We start from the raw sequence: 21,236 nt of genomic DNA on the forward strand, positions 1-21,236 counted from the left end.
AGCTCCTGCGGTTTCCAGCTCCCCCTCCTCTACGGCTTTGTTTTCACACTCACCGGCTGCCTCTTGACACTCAGCCAGTTCTTCCACAGCAGGATCCTCAGGTGCTGGGAGAGCGCAGCCATCCTCGGCCGACCCAACCAAATGGGAGCGGGCTGCGTGTTCTTTCTCCCCGGGCTTAGGAGGCAAAAGCGGAGGCTCTGACCCAAACGGGCATCCAGTGTCCAGTATCTGAGCCTCTTCCCCACAGCATAGCTCTGAAGCAGCTACCTCATCCACTTGTGGCTGCCGTTCTCCCCGTAACTGCAGCTCTTGTCCTCGTAGCAATAGCTCCTAGCAAATTCAACAGGTTATTCTTCTCCAGGCAGGCAGGCAGACGCAGCAGCCTGCCTCCACTTGTGTTAATTACAATATCCAGCCTCTCCTGGCTGCTCTTTGTTCAAGCCCTAACTGATAAAATGGATAGCATTCCAAAAAGATGCTTCTGCTTAAACAAAAGGTGATGCATGCCTCCTCCTCCTCCTCCCTGTGATGAAACTACCTGCCTACCCACACACCGCTTCTGCCGGAGAGGTGTCATCAACAGCAGAGTCAGGCTGCTTGCCAGGCCGCTCCGACTTCCCCGAGTTCACAGGCAAGGGCCGGGAAGAACAAAGTATCCACAGCTTGCATCTTCCTGGCACTGCTGAACTGGAATTCGTATTTTTCTTTACTACTTTTTAGTATCTCAAACCTACCCATCCAGGGAAATTAAATAAAAGTAAAAAAAAAAAAAAAACAAACAAACCACAAACTAAAGCAAGAAAAACACATAAATGAAAATCTAATTGCTCAGCTTCGTGTATCTTCCCTCTCCTTCCAGGGAGATCAGCCCTGGTGTTCTAACTGATTGAATTCAATATAACACATCGCATCCAGTGGGAATGGGATTGCAGAACTGGAGCCCACAAAGATTTCAGAGCACTAGTGTGGCTTGAGTGCTGTTATTATTCACTTGATTATGGATTTTTTTTCCTAGCTACTGGTGAGATATTTAAGAACCAGCCGGAGATGAAAGGAGAGAGTGAACTGCAGGTACGGAGGGCAGCACTAGCAGCAGAGGGGACTGTAACAAGCGTGAGTGTTGAAACCAGATATGGACTTGCCTAATGAGCTCTGGTCATCCAGCAGAGCTTCTGATCCCACCCGGAGAGGACCAGGTACATGCAAGGACCCCATCTGCTAACACTGAGGTCACCCTCAAAGCCAACGTGCTTCAGCCACGGGTCAGATGTTAGGAAGCCATCGGGCAGCTCAGCACTCAGCGCACCTCCTGTGCAGCAACCTGAGAGCAGTCAAGAAAGAAGTCTTTGAATTAAAACTGGGCTTGTATATTGCGTCTCGAGTGTTTGGGTAAAATAAAGCCAACACAGTTTGGTTTTACAAGATCATTGAGGGGAAGGAAACAAGAAGAATGAAATCTCTGGTTAGAAATACGATTTATCAAATGTGTTCATGAACAAACATGTGTCTCCCTAAATTATTGGCAAATATTTCTCTCTCTCCAAAACCTAATCAAACTTTCAGTGAGGCTTAACGTGCATCCTGTGCCTCAGTTTCCCCACAGGGCTACAGTAACACCAGCCTCCCAAGGTGGGAAAAAAGTCGAGTTTTTGGAATGAGAGATCCAACATGAGAGGGGGAAAACCACACAAGAATCGCTGCTCCTTTTGAACAGACACCAGGAGCTTTGCTACATTTCCCAGTGACCAGTTTTACATTAGAAACCTCTTTAAACTATTGACTCTCTTCAACGCTGGATGGAGAAACTTCTGTTCTCCAGTGCCGAAGGGCTCTCTGCCCACTGATGAAAGCTCTTGAACGGGTAAGCTGGGCAAAGCGACTCAGCAGGCTGCGATTACAGGAGCTCCAATTACCCCCAAGCACTTGTCATGGCTTTTGTTCCCATTCTTGGCAGTGTCCCACGGGCTGATGAAGGGCTGCCCAGTTTTCTCTACCCCAGTGCTGTTCAGCTCACTGTGCCACCTGGGGCAGAACCCGGGACCCTGCCAGCGGACGCAAGCCATGCCCACCACATGCTGTTCTGGCCCCAGCTACTTCAGATACGATACAATCAGGTCTAAACCTCCCTGACTAGATAAAATAAAGGTAAAAGAAATGAAAATTGAGCAAACATGGCTACACTATCAAAACCCTGGAAGATAAGGGTTACCTTCAACACCCAACATCCAGCCAAGGACATGAAATCAACCCCTAATGGGTAACAAAACCCCGGCCAAGCAGCACACCACCATGTCCTTCAGTACCTAGGCAACCTGTGCAAGGCTTTGCTACTCTCAGCGTATTTCACAGGAGATCAGAAAACCTCCTACATGGCATTTCTTCCAACCACAAGCCAACACGGTGCCTCAAAAATGAGGAGCATCTTGAATGAATCCTTGCCAAACTTCACCTAGGAACACAAGTGGAGGAGGCAACCGTGGCAGCCAGAATGACCTTGGAGCAGAGCAGCTTTCATCTAGGGGTGGCTGAAGGCACAGAATGAGGGTGAGAGAGAGGAAGAGAGAGAAGTGGTTCTCAGTGAAGAGAAACAGCCTCTCCGGATTGGTTAGGAAATACTTCAAAGATGGGAGTAGCAACAGAGATGGAGCAGTTCCTGCCCCACATACCTTGAGTCTAAATAGATTGGACATTCCAGCAATGGGAGTGGAGCTGGAGCTAAAATAAGCTTAAGCCTTCCCTGGTAAAATTTAGATAGTGATGGGAAGGAACTCAGACATCTAACCTCCCAGCTCTACATTGGTGTTTCTTCTACTGAACGTCCTTATGAGGGAGGTCTGTGGGTGAAGAACAAGCACTGCTCCTCAGGACACTGCTCTAGGTTAGCTACATACAGAAGGCACAGCAGATTTCATTTTGTTGGATCCAGACAACGCCACTTGCAAACTTCATTCACTTCCTCTCCAGGGACTGAAAAAAAAAATATCCCAAAATAGATAACTTTGCTCTGAGGGGGTAGGAGAGAAGAAATTTATGATTTCACCATTTGCTGCTTTGCCAAGGTCTTTTGAGGCAAGCGTTTGATTGCTTCTTTTTGGTATTCAGTCAAACAACTGTTTCAAAAGAACTCTGTGATTTGGATAATAATTTTCCCAAGCAAATGCACATCCTTAGCTCCTTTGTGAACTGAGTCAACAAACATTCCCCTTGGGAGGTACCCAAAGGGTAATTTGTTCGAGTTCACCACTGTAAAACCTGAATAACTCAATGTCAATTGGCTCTCAGAGCACCCGCACTCAGCTCCCAGAACACCAGACTGCTCCAGCTCTGAAACACAAGATGAGAACTTTATTAATGCCTTATACCTTTTTGCTTTCTAATTCCTTTACTTAATAATTCCTGCAGATGGCACAGGAGGCTGTGCAACTACACGGCCACTCCTCAACCAAGTGACCAGACCAGACAGATGTCCCAGCGTCTAATAGTGCATATAGGCAGAGAGGAAGAGGAGGGAAAGGCTAAGTTCTTTCTTCCACCAGTAAACTTCAAATCACACAGTTTCTCCTGGTGAAGAACTGTATTCCATTTCTTCTGGGCAGAGGTGCAAGTCATTAGTTCAGAGCAGAACCTGCTCCTGTGAATGTGAAGCTGAGAAAACCTCAGGGGAGCTCCGAGCTGTGATTTCAGCCAAGGCAAGTCTTCAGAAACATGGCTCGTCACCTCAGCTTCAGCGGTGGCTTTGGACCACCACCAGTGTCATGCAGGAAGTGTAGAATCCAGGGCAAAAAGTTTCTTACCTCACACCAGGAACTCACAAACTGAGTCCTTTCCTTGAGATGTTCTTTCAAGCAGAGTTATTCCAGTGAAAATGAATGCACTCTTGCTTCCCAGGCATGTCAGTTACCTCTGTGAGAAATGAAAGCTTAGGGAAGTGATGTAAGACAACTGGGAAGAGAAAAGGATGGAGTCACTGACTGATGATCTGTAAGACTATTAAACACTGGTATCTGGAGCTAAACTGACAGGACAGAACATTTACCCCCTTGAAGTCAGTGCCAATAAAGAAATAAAAAAAATCTTGGCTATGAGGAAAAAAAAAAAAGCAAAACACTAATCCTGCAGTGGTTGTGCAAGCTCCAACTAAACCACAGCAGAGCCTTCCAGAGGCACCCAGGTGAACAGCGGTTAGGTGCCCTCAGGGACCTGGAGGAGGAGAGAGCACACCAGCAGGGAGTGAAGTAGCATAACCAGATCAACTACCGTGCCCAAAAAACACAGGCAAAGCACAAGGAACTGAAGGAGATCTGCAAGGGGAGCAATGGGGCAATGCCATGACTCACTGAAGAGGAAGGACTCTCTTACTTTCCTCTTGCAGAGTCTGAAGTGCCTTTAGTTACCAAACTGCAGCAGCCGGGCTTTCCTCGTGGTTTGTGTAAGCTAATACCAACAAATGTTTGGCTACCCGCATAGAAATCTCAGATAAACCACGCATGGACTTCCTCTGTGATCTCTTGTCCAGCTGACTTAAAACTCGACCTCCTTCCCAGGTAAGGCAGCAGCTGCCTGAGGACTTGACAGCATTAGGCAACACCGCACGTAGTGCTGGATGATGCTGGGAAGGCGTAAGAGTCTTGTGCTAACTGGAACACCACTTGCTAAATGGTAAAACAAAAAAAGGCTTTTGTAATGCAGCCCACGACATTCCCCAGTGCGTGACTGCAACTACTCCCGGGTCACTCCAAATTCCTTCCTAAGGCACGGCAGGAGCCTGGAAGTGTAGTTTCCTGGGCGCCTAGTGTCAGGCACCTGACCAGGGCACAGTTTTTAGAAGGATGCTCACTCAGCACTTAAAAACAAACTAGTCAGAGCCCTCAGAAAGCCTATGATGGGCAGCAATACTCTTGGCCACTATGGGAGCTGCACGTGACATGGCAGCACCACACTACAACTTTGCCGCCACCAAAGACATTTCCACAATTTCTCAGTGATTTTTTCTCATTTTTAATATCTGTTTAGAAAAAAGGTCCTCCTGGAAGCAGTTTTTTCCTCCAGTGATCCAGCCATCAGTGAGCTTGGAAATACAAGGATGACACACAGAACGCACCCCATATAGCTCAAGGAGAACTGTGCTGCTGATTTTTGATTCCTTGGGTATTAACTTCCTACAGAGCAGCTCTGTTCCCAGGAGTAAGCCCTCATATTAAGTGTGAGTTTTGGGATATTCCGAAATCAAAGCAGTTAAGCACCAAAATCAAGATGTCTGAGTTTTCTGCAAGTGAATTAGAAGCACCCCATACTAAAAATGTCTGGGATAGGATTTTCAGAAGAGCTTTTTTTTTTTTTTCTTATGACAACTTTAGTGGGAAGAAGGCTGTGGAAGGGTAGGGAAATGCAACTTCTGGCTTTAAAGCCTCTGTTCAGAAGGGAAAGCAGCATTACCAGCCAGTCCTTTTCCCTGCTCATTGGCTCCTAGGGACACCTTCATCTGGTCCTAGCAAAGCTGCAGGCCCATGAATCACATCTCACCACACCCAGGCAGCTGAGGCCTTCGCTTGTGAGGCTCCCACACGCATCTATCTCACCAGGCTGCTCATGTTGCCCTTTCCCACCAGTTACAAACTCCTGTGACACCATTCATGCACAACACTGTGTCAGGATTTAAGGTTAGCTGGAAAAGAGTTGCAGGTGCAAGTACTAGGGAAAGGCAGGGGCCTAGTAGATCCTGTCAGCTGCCAATAAGCCCTGTGTCTGTGCCCGGTACACCAGCAGAGCCGTCCCTTCTGCTTCACCCTCTTGCTCATCAAATAAGCTTGGGCACCACTGTGCTCAGATGGGTATGCGTATCACCCACTTACTTACATCCCTTTCTTCTAATCCTTATTCTTGGGGTCAGGGTCTAACCTCCAATCTCCAGAAACCCACTGGATCCCAAGGCTGCCTAGTGGGCACTGACTGATGCAATGCCTGGCAAGCTTTGCCCAAGAGCCTTGCTTTGTACGAGCAAGCAGATGATATCACTGCAAGTTTCATTGCCGTGCCCTTTAACCCTTCCTCCAGCTTATGAACAATGTTCAGACCAGACCCAACGCCAAGGCTTGCAACAAGGCATGAGGCAGCTACCAGCATCCAAATCCTCTGACATTTCTCATTTCTCGTGCATTCGCTTGCTCCAAGCTGCGTGGCAACACTTGTGTCCTGTCACGTGAACCTGGACAGCTGACAGATGGACTGATTAGAGACCACACTGTTCACAGTAAGGCGGATAACAAGGCCAAAGCAAGGTCGCTGCGAAAAATGGATTTGGCTTGGCAAAGAACAGGGGTATTTCTAAGGCTGGGGACAGCCATGCTTCCTAAATGAAAGCATCAGCAACGATGCAAAAAAAAAAAAAAAATAGCAGCTTCCAAATTAAAAGGCCTAAAGACAGACTGCAAGGATAAGGAAACAGCAGAGACATGATGTGTTTAAGACAACAGCTGTACCATTGGTGTGCTGTTCTGTATGCAATGGAAACAGACAGTTTCTGAGAGATGCAAATTGTACTAAGTCAAAAATTAACTGTAGTCATTTGCACTTGATGGGAAGATGAACCCTCAATCGTGTACTAAGAAAAGGTTTTCTCTTTGTTCCATAATAAATGCAGGACTGGCTTCACAGACTTAGAACAGTGGAAAGAAATGGCACCCTGAGTGTATTTCCTGACAGATAATGCAACACAGACAGTGGTGCCAGTATCAATAGAGCAGTGATTACTAGGGCTTAAAGGTTTTTTCCTGCTTCTCTAACACATAAGTGGGAGCAACTAGCAAGTATGCTTACAAAGAGACAGAGAGTGTTCCAGAGCCTCAAACAGTGGGCTGAAGGACCTGAATATGCATCTGGGTCAAGTGTAGATGAATGCAGCTGACCAAAGAGCTCCCTAACTCGCTGAATACAAGGTGAGGCATTCTTAACAAAGTATTTGATGGCTTAGGCTGCATAAGGTTAGAAAAGAGCTTATTATCTCAGATCCAAGGACGCCCCTGAAAAATAACCGTGATTAATTCCCACCAAAACAGAAATAAAGCAAAAGTTTAACTTGTACAGAGGTTAGCACTTGATTTTATTGAACTATTCAAAAGTCAACCAACAAGGCTAAAAACTTGCTCCATATTACAAACACAACCAAGGCAAAGCTTTGTTTAGCTCCAAACAATATAGTTATACAAGTCTGACTGCACCTGATATAAAACATTATTAAGTCCTTGGCTGAGCACATACCTTCCTGGCAGACCACTTCAAAGCCCCAGACAGTTTCAGCAAAACCCTGAGACGTGGCTGCCACATGCTGAAGACCACGGAAGACCAGCAAACTGGGAGACATCACTAAGATGCTGAGATAAGAAGTCTTAAAAGTAGCAACAGAAGAATGCACGCTAGGTTTCTTGTAGGCTAACAAAACACCAACCTACAGTTCAGTTTGCTCAGATTCAGTATCTGAGTTGCAAGTACTATTTTCCCCCTATAACTTGGGTACTCACACATCCTTCTTTCCATGTGGATTTTTTGTTTCATGAACAAGCATAGGGTTATCAGTGAAGGCACTTAAGCTATTCTTACTCTTCTACCTGGTTGCACATTTTTATGAAATCATTTCTGTAGGATTTATCTACCAGCATAACCTGGCTGAATTCAATCAACAGTTATAGAAGTTATTGGGATAGCTGGACAAACAACCCCATGGACTCAATTTCTAGAAGCAAACAACAATCTGGAAGAGTATTCCAAGGACAAGGAGTCACCGTGCTCCTATTGAATAGGTTTCTAGGGTGTTGATCCCTTACCAAGTCACCTGGGTGTTATTACAAAATAGCTAATTAAGACCACACCCTGAGATCCAAATGAGTACGTGGAGTGCTGATGAGTAACGACGAGTTACACAAGGGCTGTCAGCCTCCTGTAGCTGGGAACTTGCTTGCTGTAGAAGAAAAATATGTGTTGAAATAATCTCACACAAGCACTGCAGTGATGTAGGAGCACAGAGAGTGGCAGTGAAGGGCTCGCTCCCCTTCCGACTGTGGTTTTGACAGCTCCTTAAGTGCTAGCAAAGTAAAGGTTAAACGACCCTTTTTCCTCTTCAGGTCACTGAGAGATGTTCTGTCAAAGTGGGCTTGATCCTGACTCACATGATGGAAACAGGCAATCTGCATTGAACGGCTGAAGGAGCATGGCTCATCCCAAGGCTTCATAATCAGCCTGGAAGAGAGTGCTCACCCCTTCCTTTCCCTAATGAGTTGCAGCTCAGCATCCTTCCCGAGAGAAAGTGTGGCCGTTCATGAAGACCTGTGGTCTGATTCACCGAGCTGAGCACAGGAGAAGGGCTTATGATAAGGCATGCTCTGAATTTATGACCCTCATTTCAAAATCTACGTATGCCTGAGTGCTACAAGGCATGCAGCCAGGGGAGCAGGTGTGGCACACGTGCTGGGGAACACACTGGATCCTTGGGAGGTGCCGTAAGATGCGGGGCCTCAGCTGGAGACCTCAAATTTGCAATTAGCCAGCAACCTGCTACCAGTACACCCTCTCTGGGGGTTGCGTGATGTTTCCTTATCTTGGGAGGCACCTCTGTTACACGTGCAGCTCTTCAGTTCTAATATACCCACCCCTGGCTGACCAAATGGGCAAGACTCCCTGATAGTTTATGCCTCAGACAGTGGTCACTGCTGGACTTATCTAACCACAGGCTACAGTTTTATTTTTGAAACAGAAATGGCAGAAAGACAAAGGCAAGAGTAGATATCGTGATTCTGCCATCACAAGGAAGCTTTCTTATGTATGGAATGAAGAAAGAGGAGGTGTTAAACTGAAGTGTGGTTGGACAATCTTGCACTAAGGGCTCAGCAAGTCCAGCATCTTCTGGATAGCCACAGTTAGCCCATCACCTCCAGAACAGGCCGTGTGTGGTGGGAATGGGGTGATTTACCAGGCAGGACCTGGTCAGCAAGTCAGACAGGTCTTGGCTATACTGGTCCTACTGTGTGCGTACTGCAAGGCTGGAAAGCAAGCTGGCTAGAGCCATCAGCTCAGGACCTCTGTACGCCTGGCAGAGCCCCCTGGCTGCTAGCAAGGCCATCTGGCCACTATATTCGGGGCTCCTCTGTCCAAAGCTCAAGCAGTGTGCTGGATTTTGCAGCTACCAAGTTGCAGAACTGGGCCACGCTTCTGGTCACCTCCAGTCTGGACATCTGAAAATCCCAAACAAGTGACCTCGTTTGTTGCTTCTTGCTTTTTTTATTTCTTGCCCAGACAAAATTTCTGACTGTAAAAACTTTGAAATGATGAAGAAAACCCCAGCAGGCGTATGTCTTTTTGGCTGCCATTATAATTACCACAATAAGAAGAATGTTCTGTAAGAAATGCACAGCCTTGAAATGCAGCAGGACCAGTGGTGAGAGAGCAGCACAGGGCAGACACCGTGCCTGTGCATAAAGATGAATACCTTTTGGCAGGAAGTTACAGTCTGCCTAGAAAGGGCCCTGAAGAGCCTTATTATTTATGGATAGTATTATTATTTAGAGTCCAAAGGTCTGCCCTTTTTCTTCGGCTTGTTTCAACAAACATCAAGGGAGGATTGCTGTCGTCCTCTCCATTGCCAGAAGGTAGTAGCTTTAATAATAATCAGAGCTCTTCAGTCCAAATGCTTAGAAAAACCATTCTCTAATTATTTAATAATGAGACATTTGATGATGCACTGGAAACAACATTCATTGCCTCCAAGAAGACAGAAGTAGGACCAGATGTCTGCTTGAGGAAAAATACCACGAAAGAGCACGCTCTCTGCAGGCACTGCTCTGAGTAAGCCCTTTAAAGGAGCTCTCTGATGCCTTCTTTTCCAAAACTAGTTTCAAGACAGACTACAATACACATACATCTCACCAGAAATGGCTGAGCGAGCCTCACTTTGTGCCATTCTGATAATGCAAGGATGGCAGTAAGGACTTCCGAGGGAAAATGTGACTGTGATATTTATCTGGGATATAATTTCTTCCTAGAAGTTAAACTAGAGCACAAATGTAGAGATAATATCCCGTGGCAGTCAGATGACATAGGACGGCATTAACCTTCTCACCAGCACAGGCTGTTTAACGTGTGTGAAGAAACCTAGAGCGCGCAAATAACCTAACATTTAATAGCAGAAGCCAACAACCAACAGATCAACCATCTCCCATAGGAAACGTTTCTCCTTCCAGCACAAGAACAGGAATATTGAGGAGTCTGTGACTTGTAGACACTGGTTTGCATGACAACTCCAGCTGCTGTGTCTTTTCTGCAGCTAGGACCAACACTTTGTCTCCTGCATTTACATGAAGAGACTTAGGAAAAAGGCTAGCAGTGGAATAAAATACTGTAAGCAATTCTGTGCTGCTTTACTATTTTCACATTGCTTCAGGCACTAAGGTTGCCAAGAACTCATCATTTTGAGCCAGACAAGAGCCTTGGGCCTCCATTAATGTAAAACACTGTGTTCCTACACCACTGGTATTTACAGAGACTCACCCAATCCTATGTACTAATGCCACTTTGAGCATTAGAAGTGGGCCAAACAGCTAGGATGCTTTCAGCATCTTGGAAGTGGTCCAGATGGATGTTTTTGATAGTAAAGTACCTTAAATTTCATGGAAAAGCTGTTGAAAATATTAATTAAAAAGTCCTTATCAAACATTGGCTAAATAATGCTTTTAGGAAGGAAAGGAGATGGATTTTGACCCCTCCAAAAAAATCTCACGCATGTGAGAAAGTGGATTAATTCCTGCTCACACTCTGGTGAGGGCACTAAGTAGTTTCAGCAGCACCTCTCCTTGAATATTGAAGTGTCCCTGTAATTCCCTCGGCTTCTAGAGGCACACGTAGCTGGGGCTGCGATGCTGAAAGCTAAGTATGCTCAGTCTGCTGAATGGTAGGGAATCTGGGGGCTTTTGCCTGCACTTGGTAGTAAGGTAAATACATTCAAGCGCTCTCACATGGCAGAGGGCTTCACAGACTGTTTTCTTGCCTGCAGCCAGTTTGGGTACACTGAGTTACTTCCCTATCACTCTCTCCTTGCTGCTGAAGTGAGACCCAAGCAGGGGTTCTCACCACCATCATGGGTTCAGCCATGAGCAGTACCACAGACGTGACTTCTCCTTCTGCTGTGAGCTGAGCAGGAACAATGCAAACGGAGTCGTGGCGAGCGGCATGGTGCATCTGCTAATGATGGACACGTCCGCATGACTGAGGTCTTCCTTGGAGCATGGGGAGGGCAAACTCATGTCTGCCTGCAAAATCCTCAGAAGAAAGAACCCTCTTAAAATTCATAGTCCTTAAATAGCACAAAGCCCCACTTCTACAAACAGTTAAGCACATGCTTAACTCCGCAGACATAACATCAGTGAGGAAGAGCTACCCACGTGTGGGCAGAAAACCCTGTGATGGTATCCTTGCAGGACTGGGGCTCCTGGTTGCAGGAGCCAGAAGCCTCTCCTTGCTGGCAGGAAAGCGCTTTGCATGCCGTGGATGCAACGCAAAGCACCGCAGAAGTCAAATCTTAATGTAATCATCAGTTAGAACTGTCTCATTATTCAAATCTCTAGAAAGCCGTGGAGTCAGGCCTCTTATTTTTACATGAGAGAATGCAAAACCCCTTCTTCCTTTGTCCTGGCCTGGAAGTTGGGGACTCTCCGACAAGATGCTGCTGCACGCATTGGCTCTGAGCCTTTTTTTCTCATTTTCCAGGACGCACAACAAGCGTCGCTTGCAGTTATTTTTTTCCAGAGAGAACAATCAACAGCTATAAAACCAATTCCAAATGCAGCCTGGATCAAGTTTCAAAAGGCCTTAATGCTCTCTGTGTGTGTGTTTGTGCACAATTTAATTTACTGTGGCTACAGAACTGCACTTGTATGACTGTATTTAATTTTTTTTTAATCTCCAAGGCAGTTATCTATGACAGTGAGTGTGTCATAGGACAACATCACTTGCAGCAATTGCACAAATAAGCCTCCAGCCTCTTGCCTTAACAAGCTATACGACCCAGTGATCTTCAGCATGACACTCCTTGCGTTTTATTGCTGGCTGCAAAGATTTGTTTTGAGTCCCTTTCAGTGCCAGAGGTCTTTATTGCTAAATAGCCCTGGCAGTTGAGTAATACGTGAATTTAACGTACTCATACTGGAATGCCCACTTGGAAGGTAGGGAAAATTCAGCTTCAATCATTGCAATCAGCTCTTATTTTTTTGCTCTTTTCCATTCTATCTCTGAGCTTTCTCTTTGCTGTTTGTAAACTACATCCCAAGCTGTCTCACACGCTGTTACAGCTCTTTAGGAAGCAGCCTATCACCTCAGTCCTGCTCGGGCACATGAAAGAGATGATTGAGAGGAGAGAGGGGCAGTGGCAAGTCTCATAAAAGCAGCATCCTACTTGCGCTGCTTTGACAAGACATGAAATAGTCCCGTTCTCCCTGACCACCTTATTAATAATCAAAATCCATCCACAGAACAAAGCTTCGCTGCTAACATTTCAGCTGTCTGTTTGGCAAGATGCATGCGGGGAGGACATGGGAGAATCTTATGAAGAAGAGCACTGAAGCCTATGTGGAACTGTTTCCTACCTGGAAGAGGTCAGAGAAGGTTTCTGCAGGCCAGGCTGTGGACAGGGAATAGAAATAGTGCTTTTGAACATCCTGCATCAAAGCTCTCTTGAACGTACCCCTGTTGCCTCTGGTACACACAGCTATGAAACAGAAAACTTCTGTGACAGCTACCAGCAGTTACAAAATGGAGCTGTGTTACTACTGGAGAAGCCGTTCTAAGTCTGTAAATACGTATCTGAATTTTTAAACAAGTCTGGCTGGTACTTCTCGTGGTGCTTTTCAGCAAGCACTCTGCACTTCCAGCAGGAGCACTGACATCTTACTGGGAGCAAATCCTATGTCTTATTAGGAAAGAACATTATGAAAGCAGCTTAGTACTCTCAGGTATTTCATTTTCTCCCTGGTTCTGGGATCTGGGGTGTAAGTGGGAATACCATCTTTCCTTAAAACAAAAGGTCTGTTTATAGCTCTAACAACTGTAATAAATAAATAAATAAATAAAAATGTAAAGTCTAGAGACATGGGCATCAGAAAGAACACATAGTGCCAAGATATCACAATTTCTGAATGGTTTGGGGTAGCGAAACTGGACTTGTGGTTGTCCCTCTGCCCTTTGCACATGAGACACCAGATTCTAGAAGTTACACTCCCATGACTAGGGGAGAGAAGCACACTAAGCAGCTATCTATCCAGTTAATGCTCCTCTTTTGACCTCCAAGAATTGCAATGAGCTGCTCTCAAACAAGTTACAGATTCAGTATTACTTGCAGAAATAAAAACAACCAGCAGTTTGGCATTCTTGGAGAAAACTCTTATTTTCTAATGGGCTGTTCACAGCGACCCCAAAGAGACAAAATTAACCTAATAAGGTATTTGTTATGTATCGTTTACCAGCTTATGCAACTGTCAGTTCAGAATGCAAGTCCACACCTGACCTTTTAATAGACTTTTTTTTTCTAATAGCTGCTTTCTGTCAGGCTATGTTGTAAAGCAGCTTAGCTTTATCCCTGTGAGTGATCAAAATATCCCTCCGCCCCTCTAGGACTGAGCATCCTACTCAGTTAAAGCTCAGGTGCCCAAAGATGGTGCATTTCTCCAACACTTATCACACCTCTTGTTAAGTCCTGTTCCTGTGATGAAGAGCAGGAGTGTCTGTCATGTCTTCCGGGGCCTCTCTGAACATCTCTATTGCAGGTGAGGGCTACCGGAAAAAAAAAAATAAAGAAAAAAAAAAACGTTAAGCACAAAAGCGGTGGCCTTCTGTTGCAAGGTGATGACAGCAGATGGCACCTCTGGCAGGTCAGCACGTTGGGATGTCCCATCTGTTATCGAGGCAAGTTTGCTCTACGTCAAAGCCCCCGGATTGATATGAAAATGAGACATTCCCCAGGTCAGTGCCCTGACTCTCGAGTACAGACGCAAGCAAGCGTAGCTGTTAAAATGTCACTGCCTGTCCCACCCCTGCACGAGGGTCACCACCTCTAGCACAGAACAGCAGAAGCAACCCTGCCTCTGTGCCAGCGCCACAGCATAGCCATAGCACCCATCTCCCTGGCAGCCCATAAACACCAGCCAGCCTACAAATTAAGAGCTGGGAGTGCAGGGATGCATTCCCTGCTGCAGGACTAGTATCTACCTGCAAGCCTGGTCACTGGTCACCAGCACCTGGTGGCTTGGTCTCGTCAACAGCTGGGCCTCCCCAGTGTGATCTGCTGGGACTTGTGTGGCAGAGCCCCTGGGTGCAGTCAGTTCAAGCTGTAGCCAAAAGCCCCGAGATCATTAAAGCTGATCTTAACAGGCAGCTTAGCGAAAGGGGCTTACAGACGGACAGCAGAGAACCAGCTGCCTGTAAAAGCGGTGTCATCACCCGCACGCTGACTCAGTCAGTGCAGCAAAGCATGAAGCTATAACCCAAATTGTTTGCAAGTGCCCGGCAGGCCAGAAAATACCTGTTCTCAGATACTTGAGAAGTTCTTTTGTTGTGGCCTGGATGTGGGGCCCAAAGCATCTCCCCGCCACCTTGGGCTCCAGCATCCCCTTTCCGGGGTCTTCCCTCTCCCTGTGCAGCAGCCTTTACCTTGACTGCTTTGCCACGTGAAGGAGACCCTTTCACCTAACTCCTGGGTGCTGCTAACTCACAGACACACTGCAAAGAGCAGAGATGAGACCTTCAGATCTGCCCAGGGACAAGCACATCTGGGTGCCTGCTCCTACTAGCTGCAGTGGGGATGCAGATATGGCATTCAATTTCAATGTCCGTGAGAAATCAGGAGCTCTGTAAGAAGGAAAGACAAAGAAAATGCAGAGATTTTTCCTCCTCCCATTTTCAGAAGCGGTGCCTCTGTGTTGTGACTGAGGGAAACTTGTTTTCAGCTCCTGGAGAATTAAAGAATGAATGTGAAGATCAAGAAGATGAAGACAGCTGGCTCAGCTGTGCTGCGTGTAGACAAGCATGGCTCTAAGCTGCAGGTACTTGGGACTCGCAGTCCAAAAGAGTGACTCTCAGTTTCCAGGCAGTGTTTCAGACAAATCCCAGGCTGCCCGCCCACTGTCAATGCAGGACCCCTGGGTGCTCTACGACAGCGTGGCAGGTCAGTTAGCGAGATGCAGTCAAAGTGTTCCCAGTGAATGGCAACTCGATCTACAAGAGGCACGTTGGAGACCAACACACATAGGGCAGAGGACGTTTTAATATGGCAGGTCCTTTTCTTTGGGGTATGGTTTCTTCTCACTTGAATCAATGATCATTTGTTACATTAATTCAGAAACAGAAATCAGCTACATTGCATTTATGCTCTTTAATTGTCCAGCCGGAGAAATCGATGCTTCTATTGAATTCGCTGGTTGCCACAGCAAGTTTTCTGCGATTTCTGAGGCTCCCACTAAATCAATAGGAGTCTGTCATTGCCTCTAAGTGGAGCAGAGCCAGTCCCCAAGTCACTCTGGCTGGATGAAAATACAAACCTTCCTACAGCACCCTCTGCATCGTGTAGATATGAGTCTATCTGGCCATTTGTTGAAAAATTACCTCCGACCACCTCCTCCCCTGCCCCACCAACTGCCCTTGCTTCGTAACTCCATCAATCCTCACGTCTCACGCCTAGCATCTACCATCTTCCTGCTTCCTCATCAGCTTTCTCTGTGCCATAGGTAAGATCGTCTGCCACTGTCCCCATATCTGCTCAAATGCAGGTGTCTGTCTTCCTAGATTCAGGTGTCTATGCCAGAAACATCTTCCCCTGCACAGGCCTGTGCACATCTAAACACCTCTCCAGGACTCCCTTCCCTGTGCTGTCAGCAATAAGTCATCTTTAATCAAAGTGCTGGTCCAAATATTTTGTATTTTTTTTCACAAAGGTAATTTCGTTGTTGCTGTTTTCCAGCCTCCCCATAAAACTGGCCATTTTTTATCAGCACAGCTGGCTGGGAAGCATGACTCACACATAAATTACCACTTTTACTGCATTCCTTCCCTTTGTCAGCTCTTTGGCTGTCAGCTACGTGGGACAGAACCATTATTCTTCAGTGTTTAGCAAACACTCTACCCATAATAGGTGATACTGTAAATAAATGAGAATAAGACCTGAAATCAAACAAAAGCTGACTGCCATGACTTTTGTGAAACCCTAAAATTTTTGCAGGTCTTTAATCAGCCGTGCTGCACTGTGTAAGGTGGCACAATGGCTCTGCCTCATTTTGGTCGCATTGGGCAGGATCACAAGGGGTTGGCAAGGGAAATCGGGTCTTTCCCTCTTTTACCCATGGCTCGCTTGAGTTGATTCAGGCTGATCTGTGCCTCACAGGCTGAGGAACATCTTATAGGTATAAGACAATGGGCAGCCCAGCATCGATTGCCTAACCAGAAGTTCTTCCTGGAACACGGGGGGAAGCGATAGAAATGAATGCTAAGGAATGCAGGTTACAGGAAATGTCAGAGTGGACGATTGATGGGGGGAATTTCAAAAGACAAGCTGGCCCATTGTCAGTGAATACAGAAGTCCATAAAAATCCTGCACAAACAAAATTTGATCGCGTTATAGAGAAGAGAACAAGAGGGCAAGACAAGGGCGGCAACAATGAGTAAATGCTAATCTGAGCACAACTGAAAATCAGGGGAAAACAGAAAAGCAAACTCAGAGGGCTGCAGTATTTCAGCTACAGGGTGGAAGTTAAAAAAAAAAAGCAAGATGAAAATAAAACTGGTGCATTGCATGACACAGCTCAAACTGGGCCATTAAACCGGTCTGGATAATATTACATGATATTTGTAGGAGAAGTATCAGTGTTTTCACAGGGCCAACAATAAGAGGCTTGTGGATACAGATGCATTTGGAACGGATATTGTTTGTGCAGTACTGCCCACATCAAGTGCTTGAAACTTTCAAGTTAGACTTGGAAACTGTAAAACTGGCTTGAAAACTGATGTGTTTATAAAAGCACTCTGTATATTCTGAATGTTTGCCTTCTAGTTTTCATCCTTCAGGCAACTTTCAGTTGCAACTCTCAGTCTTCCCTAGTAAAAATAAACTAAAGCTTCATTTTCTGGGTAAAAAAGACAACAACACCAAGAGTCTCATCGTATCCTCAGAAAAACATCCAAACCAGTAATTATTGCAATATCTGCAGCAAAATCATCCAATCGACGAAAGCCAGCTGCAAAATAAATAACAATGAGGCTTTGGGCAGAGGAGACCATAAATACTGACAGCAGTGAAAAGGTGAAATCCAAAGATGGGAAAGGACTGGAGGGAACTAATCTAGTAATGACTGGTTCAGATGAGCATAGACAGCTGTATGCTTTTGTTAAAAAAAGTAGAAATTTTGCTATGGATGAAACTGGAAATAGAAAAGCTAAATCTATTCTGTTATAGTCCCACTTTAGTTCTGTTGTGCTAGGGTACAACGTGCTCTAGTTGTTGCATTGGAGATCTGTAACAGAGCTGGAGGTTGGACTTCAAAGGCCAGATTTCCTGCAGCCCTGTCCTGTGACCTCGCTTCTTTGGGAATATGAGGAACCCCATGAAATTCACCAGTCAGGGTCTTCCTTATGGCCAAGATGCTTAGAAGAGGATCTTCTTAGCCTAAAGTGTCTCTGAAGAAAAGACCTGTCCACTTTCCAGAGGGGATGATGCTGATAATCCAATGAAATTAGGAACAGTGTATCAGTAAAGGTGGACTTTGACAGAGAAATGTCAGAACTGAACAAAAAGGCAGAATGTGAATAATTAACTAGCCTTTTCCCAAACTCTAACAGTAGACCCAAGTCTCTGAAAGGGATCCAGGAGTAAAAACCATTTCACATGATTCAATCAAACACGTGCATTCTTAACATCTAGCCTCAGTGCACTCCTTTGCTGTGCTTTATGGCAGCAGTGGGGTTCAATGCTGCCCAACACCAAGACTTGAGCCCCTTGCAGGAGTTAATCTCTAAAGGAAGAATTTGCCATGTTCTATTTAAAGGATGTTTATTGTGATTAAACAGCCTCTGGCCTGCAGAAATCGTTTTTCCCCAGTGTGTTTGTCATAATGCCGATGTGTGCTCACGGGCAAAAAATGAGTTAAATGGACATGACCAGACCCAAGGAAGTTTTTCTCCAAGTTCTGACAGGGTTTGTATTTATGCAAAAAAACAACAATGTAAATTAAAAAAAATAAATCCTAGTCTCCAGCTCTCTAGAAATAGCTAAATGTTGTATATTGCCAGCAAAGTTTTATGTTTTGGGGATTCTGTCCCCAGCATGCTTGCTTCTTTGCCACTACATTAAATTAGTCAATAAAACACAACAGAATAAACCGAAGTGTTACCCCGTCCTTATTAGTCACCCAAGTCTTATAAGACAACGGGATGAGGCTATAATTACGTGATTAATGATATTATCATTAATTAAAAACCAGGGCTGGAGAAAACATTAGTTAGGTAAATTGAAGAACATGGTTTGAAAGTCTGTAGCTGTGTTTTGCAGGAAGCCCCATTACATTACTCTAACTGTTCCCTCTGGCCCTGCTGCCTTGGCCTGAGTCCCAGATTATTTTCACCACCGAACTCATCCAGGGCCAAAATGTTCATTCCCATGCATCTGGTAATTTAGCCCAGGAAAGGAGCCCTGCCTGTTTGGCATCATTTGACTGTCTGCTCCTATGGTGCAGCACTGGATCTCGCGGGAGTCCATCTCCCAACCGACAATGACTGATGCAGAAAGCCCTCCCGATCGCCCAGAGCCAAGTGCCTGGGGAATGCGGTGATTGCTAAGCCCAGATCTGCCAAATGACTACTGCTGCTCTCTGAACGTGACTGAGGGCTGACATGTACGCTTCCTGTGAGCTGATCCACGTCAAAATACAACTTTATGATAATGGCTGCTTCCTGAGAGCCTGGCTGTCCACTCTTGTTCCTGCTCGCCTCTGGAATTTTGAGTGCCTGTGCCCACAAAATTAGATCTGTAACAGCCCGTGGGTAGACAAAGGGTTAAAATCCCTGTGGAGATCAGGTTCTGGAAGAGCAAAGATTAATTCACATTGAAAAACACAGCATAAATAACCTTTAAAAGATATGCTTCCCCTGCTGACTCTCCTCACAATCAAAGCATGACTCAGTCAAAGCCCCAGTGGCTCTAGAACAGCCACGGAGCAGAGATGGGCACAGTCACAGCTCCAAAAACCCAAACTGTACGGAAATGGCCCAAAAACAGTGTGGAGGAGAGCTGCACCACTGCAACGCCTGGGCTAACCCTGCTCTCGCCCCGGAGGAGTCGGACCCAGCTTTCTTCCGTGCTGCTGAGCTGCAGGAATCAACAGGCAAGACATGACACAGCTTGTATGCTGGCAGGAACCCTGAGCACCACAGCTCTGCAGCTCCAGGGTAATTAGTACCTGCCTTGGCTCTGCCTAATGAGGGGTGGTACTTGTGATCCCCGTCCTGAAGGCTCCCTGCCTTTTGCCAATGGATTTGCCACATCAACACGGGCAGAGTCTGTGCCTACAATTAGTCCTGCCCACAATTAGTCCTGCCCAGCACTTTTCCTCAACAGGTTTCAGCCCCACTGCGAGTGTCGATATTGTCCCTGCTGTGTGTGCATTGAAACACAAACGCCCATCACTCAATTTGCACAGGATTTTTGTGCAGGAAGATGAACCTGCGTTTCCCAAGCTGTACAAAGCTTGCTCAAAAGCTTTCCTGGAGACTCCAGTTAAAGGAATAGTAGTTGCATGAGTAAATAATCTTTTCCTCAGAAATATTCTCTGGAAAATGCTATTGTTTATTCTAGAATGTGGAAATGTTAACTTTAACAACTCCTGGATCATTTTCAAAAGCTTGCTTTTAAAGAAAAACTGAGAAAAATGGGTTTGATTTAAGTGAAGAAGAAAAAAAGGCTTGGTTCAATGACGTTTTCTGTGGAAAGAAATTTCCTTTTTCAGTCATTCTTAGCTATAACACTTCAGAGAGATGATTTTGAAAAGCCAGAATTTGTCCTGTTGTGATTGGAGACTCAGAGTAAGGAAGGTCAGACGAGAAAGAAGGAGCCAAAGCTGATTATGAATGCAGGGCATACAGGATAGCAGCATTGCAGAAAGCACAAGAAATTCCTGGGGAATCCGAAGCCATTGAGTTTTGAACGAGCACACACACAAAAAACCACACTCATTTTCATTTTTTCTCTAAAATTCTTCATTAAGATGTTATCCGTGTTTCTAAGGCCAAAATACATTGACCTGGTGCAGTTTCTTGGGATGAAAAAAAAAAAAGGTGATTTATGAAAAAATGTTTCATTCTCTCTCCTTCTTCCTGTTTTTTGTTAAAACTAGACCATGTGTGAAATCAGCCCGATCTGAAAATGGATGATTTGCTGCAACTAAGAACATCTATTAGAATAAAAACATCTGCCAGTTAGAGACTGCTCCAAGGTTTTGTTGGCTGGGGCGCTGACTGCTGCGTGATGCCGGACATGCGACATGTCCAGCTCCGTGTCCTTTTCCATCCTCCTCCTCGTGTTTTCTACCAGATCACAGGGTCTTGTGGCAGGACGCCCTTTATTCCATATCCTGGCTCTCCGGGGTCCAGATCACAGTCAGCTCCAGTGCGATACAAATAAACAACCACCTATGGCTGTCTTTCCAGGAGAGACTCCTCATGCTGTCGTTGGCAAGCTGCCATTTTTTTCGGGCATGCTGCAAAATTGCAGCGCTGTCTGAGCTGGCTGTCAGGTCTCCCATGACCCTGTTATTAATCTGACAAGGTTTCCTGAGTCCCCCAGTGAGCTGTAAATGAATACACGGTCACAGCATTGGCCTTTCCCTGTAAGCCGACTCCTGGATATCAGGCAGAAAGGTGAGCAGGAAGTTTTGATGGGACGAATGGTGCTGCTTGCTGACCAGTGCCTAAATCCTTCAAAGCCAACATAGGCTCGTCTTCTGCTCAGCTTTTTCCTCTCTGCCTTCCGAGTCTCTCTCTTCCCTAGACAAGCATCTCAGGGACTCTGTCGACCAAAGATGGCTGAGGCTGGATTGCGATATAAAATGCATCCCTTCCTTTTTAATCTGCTGCAGGCTCTCACACCAAGCTTCACTGATTTCCAGATCAACGGACGCTTTGCAATCAGCCTTGTGTGCTGAGAAGAACTCCTCCACGAT

The 21,236-nt window shown here is 45.8% G+C and overlaps 1 protein-coding gene across 4 annotated transcripts in view; it reads right to left on the reverse strand.

Moving 5' to 3' along the window:
• ABCA12 (ATP binding cassette subfamily A member 12) overlaps positions 1–21,236 on the reverse strand; it is a 111,614-nt gene that overhangs the window by 84,820 nt on the left and 5,558 nt on the right. For 3 of the 4 annotated variants that reach the window (XM_066999642.1, XM_066999644.1, XM_066999643.1), the window contains exons 4-5: positions 13,720–13,809; positions 12,627–12,661 (exon numbers count right to left, since the gene is read on the reverse strand). In XM_066999642.1, coding sequence (XP_066855743.1) covers positions 12,627–12,661; positions 13,720–13,809 — 125 coding nt within the window. Of the gene's footprint in view, positions 1–53; positions 461–12,626; positions 12,662–13,719; positions 13,810–21,236 lie in introns of those variants that run through there. The other variant, XM_048058405.2, reaches the window with a different exon arrangement.

The sequence above is a fragment of the Anser cygnoides genome, chromosome 6, assembly GCF_040182565.1.
Source record: "Anser cygnoides isolate HZ-2024a breed goose chromosome 6, Taihu_goose_T2T_genome, whole genome shotgun sequence".
Lineage (NCBI taxonomy): Eukaryota > Metazoa > Chordata > Aves > Anseriformes > Anatidae > Anser > Anser cygnoides.